This window comes from Coloeus monedula, assembly GCF_965178545.1.
Source record: "Coloeus monedula genome assembly, chromosome: 10".
NCBI lineage: Eukaryota > Metazoa > Chordata > Aves > Passeriformes > Corvidae > Coloeus > Coloeus monedula.
This window is the reverse complement of record NC_138790.1, coordinates 25,069,324-25,086,618: the sequence shown is the minus strand read 5'-3', so window position 1 is coordinate 25,086,618 and position 17,295 is coordinate 25,069,324. Positions and strand designations below refer to the sequence as shown.

The 17,295-nt window shown below is 48.6% G+C and overlaps 1 protein-coding gene across 1 annotated transcript; it reads right to left on the bottom strand.

The window, feature by feature from the left end:
* Window positions 1–424: 424 nt before the first annotated feature.
* LOC309576724 (ovocalyxin-32-like) lies at window positions 425–7,668 on the bottom strand. Its single transcript, XM_082288215.1, has 6 exons — window positions 7,450–7,668; window positions 3,493–3,555; window positions 2,545–2,719; window positions 1,775–1,911; window positions 1,024–1,086; window positions 425–932 (listed from the first exon to the last, which is right to left on the bottom strand). The coding sequence occupies exons 1-6, from the start codon at window positions 7,660–7,662 to the stop codon at window positions 774–776; spliced, it is 810 nt and encodes a 269-aa protein (XP_082144341.1). The 5' UTR covers window positions 7,663–7,668; the 3' UTR covers window positions 425–773.
* Between the last annotated feature and the right edge of the window lie 9,627 nt (window positions 7,669–17,295).

Here is a 17,295-nt window from a genome sequence, read left to right as displayed (position 1 = left end):
TCCTCAGGAAAGTGGTGCTTTTGGGAAGGATTTAATTTATCCTGGCACAAACCTGATGAATGGGGGAAAAAAGCTGAGTTTGGGACAGTCTGGCACAATCCCAGAGAGCAGAGGTGGGACAGTGGTGGATCTGCTGGGAACCCAGCTGGAGAATTTGGTGGCAAAGGACAAAGCCGTGACTTTGTGGTGGCCAGGATGGGACAGGACATGGCAGGAAAAACAGAGGAGCTGTTCCCAAACGTGGGAACTCATGCACAGGGAGCCTCCCTGGCTCTGCAGGTGTGTTTGGGTTTGAGGTAACAGAGAAGGTGGAAATTTGGGCTCCAACAGCAGCAGAAAGAAAACCCAGCCTCGACCCTGAGTGATGGTACTTGGTTTATTGGAGGTGTGAGTTTAAAATCAGCATGATTCGAACCCAAAAAAGTGATAAAAAATTAGTAGGCAAATATCTCTTAGTGACAGATTAACACTTTACTCACGATTTTTATCCAAATATATTAATCTTGTTTACAAACTCTTGAGTAACAGTTAATTAGTGGCATCAAATCAACTGGGGTGTGTTCATCTGTGTATATATGGAGTAGCAGAGGTTTAGGCAGAGCTGCAGAACTGGAGTCTTGCAGTTGAAGAAGTGACAGGAATTAATTTTGGCACAGAAGTGGTCAGTGAAACCATTCCCATTCACTGACTTGCATGGAAGGATGATCCCAGCTCCAGGTCTGTCCACACAAGGATTAGCTCGTTGGATCCACATCCAAAACCGAGGATTTCACTTAAAAAGTTCCTCCCTTTTCAGCTGAAGCCCCAGCAGCTGATCCAGATTCTGCCCCAGATCCCTCGTCCAGGCCGTGGCTCGCAGGAGCACAGAAGTGTTTCACCTTCAGAGGGTGCCCGGGGAGCCACGTCAGGCGCATGTGACAGGAAATGATTTCCTGGAGAAGGGATTGAAACACACAGATTTTATCATCTTGACACTGTTCATCTCCTGCTGACAGCAGGGGTTGTCCACGTGAAATTCCTTACCTGGGTTGGCATTTCATGCAGTAGGACAGTGTAGTCAAACTCAATAAAATCATCTTTCCTCATCTGGCAGGTGTAAAAAAGAAAAGAATTATCAAGAACACAGGTTTATGTTGTTGAAATTTAATGTTTGCTGTGATTGACGAGCTTGCTTGGGGAAGGAGGTGAGCAGGGCCCCATGGCTGTGGTTGCTGGCTGGAGTCAGATGGGTTTTGACCATGGAAAGACAGGGAATTAGGAGCACTTTCTGCATGGAATGTTTGAAGGCACCAAACATTCTCTGTGTGTGGCTCTGCATTCTGACTGTCTGCAGTGGAACCAGGCTGGCTAAGTGCTCAATTGAGTTTAACCCTCAATTAAATCTGAGAATTATACCTATTAACCTCTCCTTCAGAGAAATCTCATGCTGAACAGCTAAGGAGCAAAACCTGGATGCTGCCTATGGATCCCAGCAGGCTGAGGGCCAGGGGGCTCTGGAAGTGCTGCTGGATGGATGTGCTGCAGGTGTTGGAGCTGCTCCCCAGGCAGGTGTTTGTGTCAGGTGTGAGCACGGCCGGGGACAGAGGGTGCTGGGCTCTGCTGTGGGGCTCAGAACTGCAGCACCTGCAGAAGCCACTCCTGCAGACTCAGGTAAGGACAATTTTCCCCAGCAAAACCTGCACAAAGTGTGCAGAGGTGGAGCTGCTGGTGAGGAGAATCCCCCTGGGATTTGGGGTAACCCCCCTCAGGGCAGTGCTCTCTGCTGCCCACTCACCCACTGCTTCACGGCCTTCACTTGGGCCAGGAAGTATCCCAAGGTCTCCGTGGACTTTTCCCACATGATGGAGCTGCTGCCAGCCACAGCCAGAGCCCACACTGGCTCCAGGGCAGGCTCAATGTTGCCATAGCTGTCTGCAAGGCAAGGAGAAAGAGAAAATAATATTGATTCTGGCTGCTCAGCAGAAAAATGATGAACCTCAGAGCGGTTTTGCCTGGCACAGCACGTTTCCTGGGATGGGGCTCTTCCCTCCAGTGTGTCTCAGGGAGGAGAATGATGCCAAACCTGCAGTACCAGTGAGGTACGAAAGTGTGGCAGAGCTGACATTGCCAAGAGAGGGGTCCCCACGATGAGGTGAGAAACCCAAAAATCCACAATAATGGGAGTCCTTACCTAGCTGTGAAAAAATACGGGATTTTTCCAGGGTGGAAAAATTGTGTTAGTCATCCCCAGTGAATTTCCAGCCACAGCTGGGGATGTGTGTGGGTTTGGACATTTGTTGTTCCTGGAGGACAGTCTGCATTGACTTGACTTAAAAATGGTGTGGACTCGCTTTTAAATCCAAACCACCCTCACAGGATGGTGCTGAGTGCCGCTGGTAAATCCAGAGGGGCTTTGTTCTCCCAAAAATCCCCGGGGAGGTGGGGTTGTTTTGACAGCAGGATGGTCTCAGGGTGCTACTGTCAATAATGTGTCTCCTTTTCAAATGCTTCTGTTCTTCATGCTAAGACAAAATGCAATACAGGTGATTGTTTGGAGGAATATACCTGGAATGTTGTTTCCAGTTATTGGTTTGGTTTGGTGCCTGATCCTTTGGTAAAGTCTGTTGTCCTCTTCCTGGATTTCCTTCTTGTCTTTGGTGTGGGAGCACTTGATGCTGACAACAGGAGGAGACTTTTTCTTTGGATACAGCACTGTAGCCAGGCAGCTCCCAGCATCTTCCTGTCAAGGGAGAGTTTAAAACTCTTATCTTTAATCAAGATTTTATTTACCAGCAACTCGCTCTTTGTATGAAGCTGCTCAGGGGTTTGGAAAGTGTCAAGAAGGATTTTATTTTTCTTTTTTTCCAGGAAAGAGGTTAAAACCACAAGGCTAAAAGGATTTAACAGAAGGTTTTAATTAATGCTTGTCCTGCTTTCAGGACATGACAATGCTCTAAGTCATCCTGGAAGTATGTTTGTGAGAGCTCAAGAAACAACATTAATTGATAACAGGGACTTTGATTGTGTCAGCCTTGAAACAAAAATAATCTAAGGCTTCACAGTAAGTTCTGAAAATCGTTTGAATTCCACAAAATGTGTGTGAAGGAAGAGGACAGTAAAATGCTGCTGACAGCTGGGACAGAGCGAATGGAGGGGGTTGTAACTGGAAAGAACGTGGAGCTGTCAGCTCCTGATTCCCATTTTGGGGTGTGGACAGCAGGAGAATGAGGACCACAGAGGGACAGTGGGGACCACACTGTCACTGAGCCTGGGCCACTGCCAAGTTCCACTCAGGCCCTTGGTTGCCTCAGGTGACTTGAGCAAGAAATCCCTTCATGACTGAGGCCTGAGGATCGCTCAGGTGAGCCTCGGAGCAAAGACAGGCAGGGAGGAGCAGCAAGGTCCTTCCGTTGTGGCAGATCCATTTAGGACACAAACGTCCCTGTTTTGGAGCTGCTGGAGTTCATTAACGCCCAGGGTGAGGGCATTACTCACCCCAGGGCGGGAACTCACCCCAGTTCTGTAGTCCTCAGTGCTGAACTGCAGGTAATACTTGTGGCCAGACTCTGGGATGTTCTGGAAGAGAGAAGATGGAGCCAGCAGTGGAATTAAAGCCTTAAGTGCTGCAAGGAGCACTGAGGAGGGAACGCCCCTCCTGCAATTCCCTGGGTTTGAGTGCAACAGCGCTGATTTTTAGTCTTCCTTGGTGTCTAAACACAATTCTGGCTGTTGGCAGCATTTGGCAGATCAGGACCCAAAGGAAACCTCTGTGTGTTGTTTATCTAACCCTGAGCCTTCCTGTTCCCGGCACACTTTTCCCAGGAAATTATTAATGGTGTAAGGTGAGTGAAGTTTCATACCCACAGCACATCCTCAGCTCAGCACCTGCCTGTGGTACCTACACAGAGCTGGAAAATGCAGGTAAAAAAATTGCTTTAGTCACTTTATTTTTATAAAATCCCCTCCTGGAGCTTTAGGATGAGACAAGTCCAGTGTGGAGCCAAATCTCACCAGGAAGGAGGTGGAGGAAACAGAGAGGATGAGCTCAGACTTTTATAATTTTTTTCTTTTCTGCATCCTCCTTCTCCCCTTCTGCCCTTTTTGTGTATTGCCTGAAATATTGACCTCAAAGTGACAATGGGACATGGGCAGAAGAGTGAAAACTGCCTTTCTGAAATGCAGGAACACCAAAGCAGCAGGAAATGAAATGAAATGAAGTTAAGAAGGCTCTCATCTCCTGGAATAACCACATTTAAGTCGAAGTTTCTAACTGTTGTAAATCTACCCAAGAGGTGTTGTTGCTATGGTTTATAACACCCATATCTGATTAATTTGGGGATTTTTACAGTCACCCAGGCTTGTTCCTTTATGTCATCAGTCCTGCAGATGAGAGAAGCTGAAACAGTCAGCAGGACTTTTAAAAGGGCACAGAATTCTGTGTTTCTATGGGTTTTGAAGCAGAAATTCTCTCTTGATTTGCAACAACTCCCCCATAGTACTGCTAGTAGGTACTACCACTCTACTACTGCTGCCTAGAAAGCTTTCAAATGATGCTACGCAGCTAAAATAAATATTTATTCTGGTGTGAGCACCTGGGGCTTCCTGGGCTCACCAGGGAGAAGGGGGAAGCTCCAATTAGCATGAAATAATTGGAGATGTACAAAAGTCTTCATAGTCTCGAAGGAAAACTTCCATTTCCACTATTTTTCCCACTCTCATCCCAAAACGCTGTTAACCAATCCCAGAGTGTGAGCTGGTCAGAGCTCTGGGATATCTGACAACCCCAAGGGGAAGCAGCCAAAGATAAAAGTGTCCAAAAAGAGAAGAAAACAAGTGAGTAATTCATTTTTTCCACTCAATATCTGGGTCGCGGGATTCTTTTACTTCTGGGCTTCAAATTACTGCAGCTTTCCTGACAGATTTTCAGTCCTGGGAAGGCCAAAACAGCAATTTCAGAGCGGCTTCGTTGCAGGTCCCCAAGGAATCAGCTTACAATCAGCTTACAATCAGCTTACAATCAGTTTGCAATCAGTTTGCATCTCCCTCAGTGCCCACAGGCACGGAAAGGGAGGATCCCCCTCTCCCCCCCGTGCTGCAGGAGGTTTCCATCTCTTCCCCTCTGCATTTCCCCACCAGGATTTCTCCCCTGGGATCAGCTTTTGCCTGGATCACTGGGCATGGAGAAGCTGGCACTATGGAAAAAGGAGTCAGAGCTGCTCCTGCCATGGATTCTGCCTTTCCCACCCAAACGTGGGGCTCTGACTGTTGGAAATTAAGAGAAAAATTTTAATTGGCTTCTAATGTTAGGGACCAGAGCTGTGGTGTTGCACTGTTTGTGTCCAGGTGAGGTTGTGAAATGTCCACCTGGATATCTGAAAATTGGATTTTCTAGTCCAGTTTAAGCAAATGTTGCACGAGGTCACCTGGCTTTTCCCTTTCCCTTTCACCTCCCTACTTCTAAATTAGGATTTCCAGGACAGCTTGGGATGGGAAACTGCTCCCAAAAGCTTCCCTTTAAATTCTGGGATCTTCAGCTGGCACAAACTAATATTTCTCTTATCAAAAGTGTATTTTAAAGTGTTGCTGCCAACAACTCCAGGAGCTGCTGTTTCCTACGAGGTCCTTACTCAAGAAAAAAAGAAGGGACAACAAAAAGCAACAGCAAGGTAAGGATTATTCCGTGTTTGGCATTTTGTTGCCAATAAAGGAAGTCTCATTTTACCTGAATTTGGAAGATATTTCCCATCTAAGAGAGCTCCCACTCCTGTTTCCAATTACCAGTTTCACCATCTCGTGGCCTAATAAAGTCAGTATTAAATTACAGCGCTCATTATTAAATTCCATGAAAAGATTATCCTGATTTTAGGAGATCCAGAAATAGAGTAACCAATAGGAGATTAGCCCACTTAAAAAAAAAATACTTAAAAACCAGACAAGCCAAAAAAACCCCCAAATCCCAACATTTCTGTCTCTTGCCTTCACATAATACAGCACATTCCTTCCAGGAAATTCTTCTCATTTTTTTCCAGGGGAGGACAGGAAAGAAGGAAGTGCCCACTTCTAGTGCATTTCTCCTCTTGTTTTCACAGAGTGTGCGAAAAAAAAAGGGAAATAAACTGCAGAGAGTGGTTCCAGGGATCTCCTACAGCACCCAGCACTGTCAGGAAATAAGGAGCAATTTCGCTTCTCTATAATGAGCCAATTGTTTTCCTTCCTACATCAGGAAGCAGGTGGCTGACAGAGGGTAGAAAATCCCTTTCCCTCCCCACAAATATTCCCTTATTCTTCAGACAGGCACAGGTGTTTATATATGGAAATATTTACATATAGACATATGCAAAGTGCCCGAGAAGTACAGAAGGAGCACTTGTACTTTTGGAGAGTAGAAACTAACACAGTGAATCCCTGTCATAGGTGTCTGTAGCAGTTTCATAGGAAAACTTCAGTGTCCCATGAGCACTTCCATGCTCAGCACCTAATGATCTCTATAATACAGGGGCTGCATTAATGCATCCTCGATATTTCTGGTTGGTTTGGAATATCTTTTTTGAAAGGGAGGATTTAACACTACACCCTCTTACTCAGTTTTAGGAGTTGCACAGGACAAGTGGTATAAGATCTCCAGATCCTGGGAAGGATCCAGTGGAATCCAGTGCTGCCTCTGGCACCTCAGACTGGGAATCCAGAACAACCAACCCTTGCTCTCGGGAGCTGCCCAGCAGCAGGAGCACAGGGCTGCATTTAAATCCCTTCCCTCAGCTCTCCAGGAAGGTAATGCATTCCTTCCAGGATCAAGGACAAAACATTCCCCAGAAGTTTTTGCCTGATCTTGTACTTTCAGAAACTGAATAAGCTGTAAAAAAACCCCAAACCTGGAGGAGGAGAAGGGCTGTACCCTGAGCACCACCTCGAGCATCCCTGGCAAGCTCCTCATGACGGGAAGGCTCTGTCTCCGTAGCTGCTCCTCTCTGGGACTCCTGTCCTGTTCTGTCGCCTCAATTCGATGTGATTTTTGGAAGATTAAGGTGTGTTTTCTGGTGGGAACTGCACTGCCTTTAGATGAACCTCGTGGTCCGAGGGAAGGACTGTGGGACAGCTCCTGAGGGGCTGCCCCCTGAGGAAAAAGGGAGATGGGACAATGGTCCCTGAGGGGACCCGGGTGTTTCTGAGGAAGGGACAGATGGACAGTGGGCCATGAGGGGACTTGGATGTCCCTGAGGATGGGGCAGTGGGACAGCAGTCCCGGAGGGGCCTCAGGTGCCCCCTGAGGGAGATGGGACAGTGGTCCCTGCGGGAACCCGGGCGTCCCCGAGCATGGGGCAGCGGCTCCTGAGGGATGCAGGAAGGCGCCCGGTGCCCTGCGTGGGAACGCGCTAAGCTCGGTTATACAGAACTGAATAACAACAGAATAATTACTGTTAATTGCACTTTCCCCAGCGTCCCTTTAAACCCCGCCGCATCCCCGCTTACCTTCAGCGTAGCCTTGCGGACCTGCCCGAGCGCCCTCAGCTCGCCGAGGGATCCCGCCTGGAAGTTGCGGTACTGCAGGGCCACCCGCGCCGCCGCCGCGGCCGAGCGGCTGCCGGGCTCCAGCTCCTGCCCGGCGCCCGGCGCCGCGGGGCTGCCACGGGGAAGGACGAGGAGCAGGAGGAAGGCGGGCAGGGAGGCGCGGAGCCCCGGCATGGTGCGGGCAGTGGCGGGCACTGGGGCGGGCTCGACCCCGCTCCGGTACAAATAGCGGGGCCCGGCCCGCTGCTCCCGCCCGCTCTCCGCCCGCTGCCAGCGCCCGCCGAAGGGCCCGGCCCGGCGGCGACTCCCCTTCCCTCAGCCCTCCCACCTGAGAGCCCGCGGGCGGCAGGGGAGCGGGGGGGCTGAGGGGAGCCGGGACGTTATGGGGACACTGAGGCTCGAAGATGCCGGAGGGGACTTGAGAGGCACCAGGGGTATTGAGGGGAGCGGGGGAAATTGAGGGGATTTGAGGGCGACTGAGACTGCTGAGGGGAGCCAGGGAAATTTGAGGGGTGTCAGGTGCTGAGGGGAGCCAGGGGCACTTGAGGGGGACCAGGGGTTCTGAGGGGAACCAGGGGAATTTGAGGGGGACTGAGGACTTGGAAGGCAGCCAGAGGGACTTTGGAGGAACCAGGGATTTTAAGGGGAGCCAGGGGGAATTGAAGGGAGCGAGAGGAGCTTGAGGGGGACCTAAGGGTTCTGGGGGGTCAGAGGGATTTGAGGGGTGCCAGGGTCCTAAGGGAAGCCAGGGGGACTCAAGGGGGACCAGGGGTTGTGAGAGGAGATGAGGGGGCTTGAGGGGGACTGGGGGTACTCGGGCAGGGCTGGGAGCCAGGGGTGCTTGAAGGATGCTGGAACTTGAGCAGGACCAGGGGTTCTGGAGAGCCAGGGCCACTTGAGGGGTCACAGGATTTGTCTGAAGGGAGCCTGCAGCTCGAGCCAGGTGTGGAAGCCTGACACAGATCAGAACAAACACAGGTAATGGTTGGAAAAACGCAGTTAGCTCCTTCTCGGCGTTACCACAACTCAACACCTCCCAAAACTCCAGAGCCCCGCTCAGACCATGACACACTTTGCCTGGACACAGCTGAAACATTCCAAATGTTGTGCACAAGAAGCAGAGGGAAGCATTCATCTCTGGAATAAATCTCACTTAGTGAAGTTTTTGGAACCAGTATAGTCATGTCTTGGTAACATGAAGAAAATCAACTGAGAAAGGAGCCAGATTCCCTTAAGATGATTTTTGGGATAGAATCTTGCTGCCTTGCTCCTCCTGGAAGCATCTCTTTTGGAGATACTATATGTGGTAAAATGTAAAAGGCTGCAGCACTTCCTGTGTTAAAAAAGCTGATTTTTAATGACCTGCTCTGGTACCATCCGAGCAGGCGGGTGTTTGTATGTGCAGCTGGGAATCTATTTTTGTGCTCCTGCATGAGTGTTGGGGCAGGTTTCTGGGCTGGGACCTCAGAGAAGTAAATCAAAACTTTGGTTAAGCACTCAAATTGTCTCCTGTGGAGCTTTAAGTCTCTTTTTATTACTGGAACGCTTTTTCACAGAACTTGAAATGCAGTATTTCTGAGGCTTTCTGAAGTGAGGGAAAGAATTATTTCAGTAAAGCTATGATATCTATCTTTATTACAGTTTTTTACGCCACCCAGCTAATTTTCCTGATTTTGTTGATTATGGTTTTCCCTCCTGAAACAGAGCCTGTAATTTACAGTTTGCATCTTCACATTCACGTTTCACACATGCCAGACTGCAGCGGGCTTGGAGCAACCTGGACTAGTGGAAGGTGTCCCTCCTGCCTGGTGTCAAGTTTAGCTGGAGGATAATTTTTTCCTTATTGGGACACCTGCCACGTTTCTCTCCAATATTTTTCTGGAAATAAACCAACATCCAGCCTTTTCTCGTTTATCCTCGCTGTGCTGACAGCGCTGATGTCCCTTTTAAACTGAAATCCAAAGGCTGATTGCCCTCGGCTGGCACTGGGGGGGTTTGGGCAGTGCCAGCTGTGTCCTGCTGTTCCCTTCCTGCCCTTCCAGCAGCACCCTGGATGTGGGATGAGCGCCGAGGGTTCCGTGGGAGCACAGGAAGGTCCGTGGAAAGGCGAGCAGCGAGGTGGAGCAGGGGTGGCCGGGGAGGGAAGCTCCGGGGCAGGATGACAGCGAGGGTGGGGCGGGAGGGAGCGGCTTCTGCTCACGCTGCTCCTGTGCTGCAGCTGCTCGGGAAAGAAGTGGAACCCACCCTGCACGGGGGGTTCACACTCACAGCTTCGGTGCCTTTGGTTGTGGCGGAGTTCAGAGGCTTAAAATGAGGTAAAAGCCTCTAAATCCGGCTTTGTCACAGAAAGCCTGCCAGCCCTGCTGGCTCAGAGCTGAGCCCTGAGCCGCTGACCCCATCCGTGACTTTGGATGCACTTCCTTTCCCCTCGTGTTCTCCTCCTTTTCCTGCTTTCCCAGTGACAGGGCAGTTTCCTTCCTCCCGAGGGCAAGCAGGAGGCTGTGAGTAACCGAGGGTCGGTGTGACAAAGCAGGGACAATCCCAGGGCAATTTCCTACACTTCTGCAGAGATCAGGCTGCTGGAGTTTGCTGTTGATCTGACGGGACTCGGAATTTACAAAACAATTTGACTTGGGAAAAACAAAAGCTCTGATGCTGAACAGGTTCAGGTCAAGGCTGGGGGATGTTTGTAAATATGCACAAGCACAAGGCTTTGTGCTTGCACAGCATTTAGGAAACGTATTTATTTTAAGCTCTGGGGGGGTTTTTTAAAAGCTGGAAGTGCATCCTCCAAGAGCCAAGGTTGCTTCGGGCTCTTTGGTGAGGGTGAAATGAAGCTCTGCAATGTGTCAGAGCTGAAGTGAATGATCTGACCTGAAGGGATGTATCCACTGCTGGAGGGAGTCCAGAGGAGGCACCAGGGTGATCAGAGGGATGGAGCAGCTCTGCTGAGAGGAAAGGCTGGAGAACTGGGATTGCTCAGCCTGGAGAAGCTCCAAGTGACCTCACTGTGGCCTCATCTGAAGGGGCTACAAGAAGGATGGACAGAGACTACTGACAAGGGATGGAATGCCAGGACCCAGGGAATGGCTTCCCAGTGCCAGAGGGCAGGGATGGATGGGAGATTGGGAAGGAATTGTTCCCTGTGAGGGTGGGGAGGGGCTGGGATGGAATTCCCAGAGCAGCTGGGGCTGCCCCTGGATCCCTGGCAGTGCCCAAGGCCAGGCTGGACATTGGGGCTGGGAGCAGCCTGGGACAGTGGGAGGTGTCCCTGCCCATGGCAGGGCTGGCACTGGATGGGCTTTAAGCTCCCTTGCCATCCAAAGCATTCCATAATTCCATGATTGTGTATATTCTGGTTAATTACAATGTGGTTCATGGAGGTTTTGTCCTTTATTTTTTCCCTCTCATCCCACATAATTTGCTCCAGACCCAAGGAGGATGGTGCTGGTGTCAGTTCCTTCTTACAGAGCCTCTCTCCTTCCCCCTTCTCTGTTCCCCTTTAGGAACCAGGACATTGTGGGAAACTTCCCAAGATGTTTTGCATCACACTTCTGTCACGGCTGCCTTGGAGCCTTTGGAACTGGAAGAGAGGGTTGGTTCAGGCTGTGGCTCTCATTCTGAGGTTTGCATTTTCTTTTTTCATACATCAAGTGCTTATTTGGAGGCCAGTTATTCCTAATTTGTTTCATATTTGGAGGCTGTTTCTATATCCCTTGTATACACCAGACCTCTCTGGCTCTCAATCATTACCAGATGACTGTAATTTAATACAGTGAATTTGGACAAAATTCGGTTTATTTGGTTGTGCAACCTTTCCAGTTTTAACTTCACCATCTTGCTGTAGTTAGGAACAAGTTCTCTGACTTGATTTTAACTGATTTGAGATTTATTCTCAGTAATTAATCCCAAGAACTTGTTTTTAATTAGTTTCCAAATATTTTGCTGGATAAATCAAGGATAGGTCACCTTTTCATGCATTGCTGGGCTGATCTTACATACAGGAATAAAATATGGGTACTGATTTAGTGTGACTCATTTTTTCCAGGAAAATTTGGGTTTGAAGGCTTCTGATTATTTTTAAATCAAGCATGGGATTTTTTTTTTTTCTTTTAAAGAAACATTTGTGTCAGCAGCAGTTCTGTCCCTCCAGGCCCCTGCAAATTGTCTCTCTCCATCTTTCTTGTGGCTCCCTTCAGGTACTGGAAGGCCATAATTAGGTCACCCCAACACTTGACTTTGAAGGGACAATATTTAAGTCAGTCAGGAAGGTCTGGTAACCCTTTGTGGCCAAACAAAATGTAAGTCCATTGATGCTGTTTCCATTCTTCTATTTATTTTTATGTTGGGTTTCAAATGTGTCAACACCTGTACAACTGAAATGGCACCAGGAAGTTTCCGAGCTCTCTTAACTGCTGTTCCCACTTTTCCAGTGAATTATCCATCAGCACTTCTGCTCCTGTTGCTTGGAGGCTCCTCCAGCCCAATGCTTTGATGGTGTAAAGCCACCTTTAATGCCCCATTTCATTCCATTTGCTGGTTTTAGTTATCAGATCAATACTTTTGCAGTGTGAAACATTTCCACGCAGAAAAAGCCCCTTTGTGACCCCAGTGAAATGGAGAAGCACAGGAACCCTCAAGCATGTGAGCATTGACAGGTTCCTCTTTTATGGCACTTCCCCAAATGTTGTTCTGGTGGGAAATGAGAATGTATCTGCATTGCCCTAATGCCAAGGAAAGTGAAAGGACACAGGTTACAAGCAGGGAGTCAATCATTGCAGATTATCAGTGTTACTCTGCCCTGCAGAGAGACACAGAACATTTTGCAAACCTCTTTTGGATAACTTCCTTTTGATTCTGGAGCTGGTGTGGAACAGAGAAACCTCTGCAGACCAACAAATCCCTTCCATGCCCAGTGAGATATCAGCACCCAGGGTCAGGAATAAACACGGGCAGCAAACAATCCCTGTTCATGACCTGAAATCACCGTCCTGCCTCGTAAAATTGTAATGAAGGGATGTGGGATCATGCTCAGGCCTGTTCAAAAATAAACAGCAATTAAAGCAGCCCTTTGGAGTTGAACTGCTGAGGGGAAGATTTGCTTTTGGAGTGCTTTGTGCCACTGATGGCTGTCCCAAGGGAGCTCAGCTGGGATGTCTGGTTGTTGGACAGCTCTTGCAGCAGTTCTGCCTCTCCAGAGCTGGTTGGGCAGATCCCTAAAAGATGGGGATCTGAAATGAAGCCTCTAAAGCAGTGTTCGAATGAAATTCCTCCTGGCAGGTCACAGATGTGGAGGCACAACCCCTCACCCCACAAAGCTTTAATTTGTTTGAGGCTAACATTTACTGACCTGACAGCAATAAAAATCCCTTTGAATTCCTGACTTGTTGACACTGGTGTTGTAAAGATTCAGTGCCTGTCACTGTGAAATGAGGGTTGCACCAGCACAATAACTTGGGAGGTGTTTGGTTGCACAACTGTTATTGTGAAAAACGAGGTTCACTCTCTCCTGTGAGAATTTAAAGGGTTTAATATAAAGATGAGACCCATAAAATCAAGCAAAGAGGTGATGGCCGGGTGCCTTGGCGCTCTGCCAAGAGCACACCTGCTGCTCGAGGTGAGTCCTTTTTATACCATTTTTACTGTCTGTTCTCTATTCATATTCAAACTTTTCCCGGAGCTGTTCTGCATGGCCACTCCTTGGTTCCACCTTTTTAGAGCATGTGTATTCTTCTGCCTTGTGGTTTTATTTCTCTTGATTCTTGGGCTTGGGCTCCCTAGGTGAGAGTTGATAGTGGGGTGGATCTCTCAATTCTCCAGACAGTCAGGGCTGATTGCAGCTTTGGCCTCTTTGCCCCCCGGGCAGAGCGGTGATAGCGGCTCTCGGACCCTCCTGGCTGCCCGTTCTCCGGGCGGAGCAGCCTTTGGGCCCTTTTGTTCTCTGGACAAAGTGTTGGTCAGCAGCTCCTTGGGCCTCATCCTCTGCTCCCTTGGAGGTTCTCTTACTTGTCACACTTGCTAATATCCTTGTTAAAAGAGAGAAAACTGCATCCACACAGCAAAAAGCATTTCTAACATTATATAATATCTGCCTTAATACTTGCGAGAAGCCAATATTACAATCCATGTTTATAACATTATAAATGTACCGTGGTGTTGGCTTTTAGCGTGTTCCAGAATTGTTATGAATGGATTGTGGGGTTGGTTTTTTAAACCTTAATGTTAGAAAAGCTTTGCCTGGGTTCTGCAACGTAACGCTGGAGAATGTTTAATTTTACAAAGAGAGAACCTCGTTTTTCCCAGCGGTGCGGGAGGTTGGGGAGGCTTCAGCGCTGATCCGTCCGCGGGCAGGACGGCATCACAAATAGTCCCGCCTGGCGGATCACTCCGCGGCCAGGACCGCATCGCCGCAGCTCCCTACGGCCGATCCCTCTGTTCTGAACGGGATTGTGATGTTGGCTTTTTGCACGTTCCATCATTGTTAGGAACGGATTGTGATGTTGGCTTTTTGCACGTTCCATCATTGTTAGGAACGGATTGTGATGTTGGCTTTTTGCACGTTCCATCAGTGTTAGGAATGGATTGCGATGTTGGTTTTTTCATGGTCCTTAATGTGAGAGAAGCTTTGCCTGGGTTCTGTAATGTAACGCTGTAGAATGTCTGTAGTTTGGGTGCTCAGTTTGGGAAGGATGGGGGGGGGGGGGGGGGGGGGGCGGAATTCCTGGAAAATTTTATCACAACAAAAAAAAAACCGAAACCAGAGGGAATGGAGCCAAGGAAAAAGATAAGACTGATAAGATGATACTCAGCAACTCCAAAGAATTAACGAATGATGCATGATGGTGATGAATAAAAATAAGCGCTGTACTTTTAAAGCCGATCTTTTGGCTGTACAGGTGCGCCTTTGGCTCTCTGCCGAAGCACCCGGCCGTACCGCCCTTTTTGCTGTTGTCTCCTAATTCTCCCTTTTCTTAAACTTTCCTTCAAATTTTACAAATAGCGAGCCTTGTGTTTCACAATTTGGGGCCCGTACGGGGATAAAGGCTCAGCTCTGGGATCTCCCGGGGAACCCAGAGCAGGGGGTGCCCCCGCCCGCTTTTGGCGGCCTCGCTTTGTGTTTCCCGGCAGGGTCAGGGGGGTTTGCAGTCAAACACCCGGAGGGCAAGAGAGGAGACAAAGCAACGAGAAAGGAAAGAAAAGGCTCCCTGAGGAACCGCGGTAATTAAACACGTAAAATCTTGTGCACCAAGACTCCGAGAAAGGTGAGTGTTTTTTCTTTCCTCTTTTTGGGGGGATAAGGGGGATGAAAGTGTGTGCATGAGACGCGGGCTGGTTACCCCAGAGCTGCGAAGCGAGTGTGGAGCCTCTGAGGCTGCGGCTCTGCTCTGCCGCCAGGGAAGCAGTCAGCAAAGAGCTTCTCTGGGCACCCTGGGCCAGGGCCTCCCCCCTCACAGGGAGGAATTTGGGTTATAATATTTGGGTTTGGGTTAGAATATAAATCCATGTCCAGGATGGGTTTGTTAATTTTTTTTTTTTCCCGAAGAAAAAATGCCTTCAGAGTTGTGGAATTTTATTCTTCCAGGCATTCGTGTTATAGAACGTGCTGAATTATTTGTATGGATGAAGTGAATGCAATTACCCCAGATTAAATGATTTGCTGCCAGTTAAGAGCCTGGTGCTATAATATTTAATCGAGATCTCTTTAGATTGGTGATTTGTTCACAAACAAAACATAATGCCACATGTATATGAATTAGAAATAGAAATAGAGAGAGGTGTAAGCCATGACTGAAGTAATGCTGGGGCTAAGCTTCCCTTCCTTAATCCCTGATATCATCCACCTTCCCCTTTGAAAGGATTTCTAATTGAGGGTAGTATTTAATTATACAAACAAATACAGAAAGTTTAAGGGAAATTATTAGATAAAGGAAAAAGGGAGAACTTTCCCTTTTTTTCTGTGTAAGACACTGGAGAGTTTCCCTGCAGACAGCTGCCACCTACATTGACATTTTGGGTTCCTTTTTTTTTCCCTAATCCTGGCTGCCCTTGATTCCAGAGGAAAACAATGGGAGGGGAGGGAGTGCTGGGCGTATTTAAAGCACAATCATGGGAAATGCTCCCATCAGCACAGAGCCCTTTTCCTTCCCCTGGCAAATCCTCTGGCTGTGCTCCAGGCCTCTGGATGCACGAGGCTCTTCCCTAAGGGAATTGCTAACAATATGGAAAACTCCTGGATTGCAGTGGCAGCGCTGGGAGGGCACAAGGAGAGCTCATGCAAGGCCCCAGATGCACTCTCTTGGTGCATTCAGAAGGTGCTGCTGGGGGAGTTACACTGCTTTTAACAGCTCAGAAGGTCAGAGATTTCTTTTTAATGAATTCCTTTTCTCAGCCTTCTTAAATCTAATGCTCAACTTTGCATATTTGTAGTGATTGCAGGGTTTGAGAGGCAGCAGGGTAAATATGATTTAGGTACAAATTCCCATTTCTTAACAAGACAATCAAAAGGGGGGTGTGATGTTTGTATTTCACTTGGTTGGAAGAGGAAATACCTGGCAGTCCCAGGGGAAGAGTCACAGGCACCTGTGCTGAACTCACACAGATTTTTGGCAGGAATGATCTAATTGCTCATCATGGGTGGAATAGAAAACATTTCTTACCCAAATGAAGAGAAGGCTGGCTCAGGAGGTGACATCACTGCAATCAAGGAAGGTTGAAATGAGCTGGAGAAGGAAACAGGAACAGGTTGTGTGTTAAAAGAAATGTGAGGTGGTAGAAGATCAAGACCAAAAATCAAACCAAGTGAATTTTTCCTCCTGTTATTTCGGCAGGGTTTCCATATGTTTCCATCTTTCCATTTGCTGGGTTTGCTTTCCAAAGCAAGGGAGGGGCAGGAGTTCAGGAGAGTCTGGTTCAGGTCAGTCTTGCTGATACTTGAAGCAATTCTGGTTTCCCTGGTCAATCTGTTTAATGAAGGATGTGGGGACATTTAATTGTGGCCATCCAATAGCTGAAGGGAGCCTGCAAGAGAGCTGGACAAGGACCTGGAGTGACAGGACAAGGGGAAATGACTTTAGACTAAAGGAGGAGAGATTTAGATGGGATCTAGGGAAGGAATTGTTTTCTGGGAGGGTGGGGAGGGGCTGGGATAGAATTCCCAGAGCAGCTGTGGCTGCCCCTGGATCCCTGGCAGTGCCCAAGGCCAGGCTGGACATTGGGGCTGAGAGCAGCCTGGGACAGTGGGAGGTGTCCCTGCCCATGGCAGGGGTGGCACTGGGTGGGATTTAAAGTCCCTTCCATCCCAAACCCTGCCATGATCCTAACCCAAAGACAGCCTGTCTATGGAGCCAGCAGTGTCTGGGGGCTAAAGCACCTTTACAGCTGCTGATCAGAACAAGAATTTCAGACATCAACTCCTTGACTTTATCCCAGTTTTTTCTTGCTCATCCCTTAGCTGAGAGGTGGTGAGAACAGTCAGCAGGAGCATCCCCAAGCCCTGGGAGTGGGACGCTTTGGGAGTGGGACTTTTGATAACTTTTATTGGCTTTGTGGCTTATCCTGAGACAACAGAACCAGCAATAAATTGTCACTTCAGGGCCAGCATTCGGTGCCAGCTCAGAGAAGCCCAGGAGGCTGTGGCAGGTATTAGTAGTGAGCACCCAGCACAAACCCTGGAGCAGGATCCCAGGGTAACAATGCCTGCTTGCCAAATCTGTTTGCAGAGTGCACAAAGCAACAAGGAAAACATTGCAACAGCACCAAGATTTTCTCACAGATCCAACACAGCGTGCTGCCTCAGCAAAGCTGTTT

Bases quoted from the DNA above. Each gene is read 5' to 3' on its own strand.
- LOC309576724 (XM_082288215.1), bottom strand. From the start codon at position 7,662: ATGCCGGGGCTCCGCGCCTCCCTGCCCGCCTTCCTCCTGCTCCTCGTC. The intron at 2,720-3,492 runs GTGAGTTCCCGC...CTCCCTTGACAG, and splicing joins CTGAGGACTACAGAACTGGG to GAAGATGCTGGGAGCTGCCT. The intron at 1,087-1,774 runs GTGAGTGGGCAG...TACACCTGCCAG, and splicing joins TGAAGGCCGTGAAGCAGTGG to ATGAGGAAAGATGATTTTAT.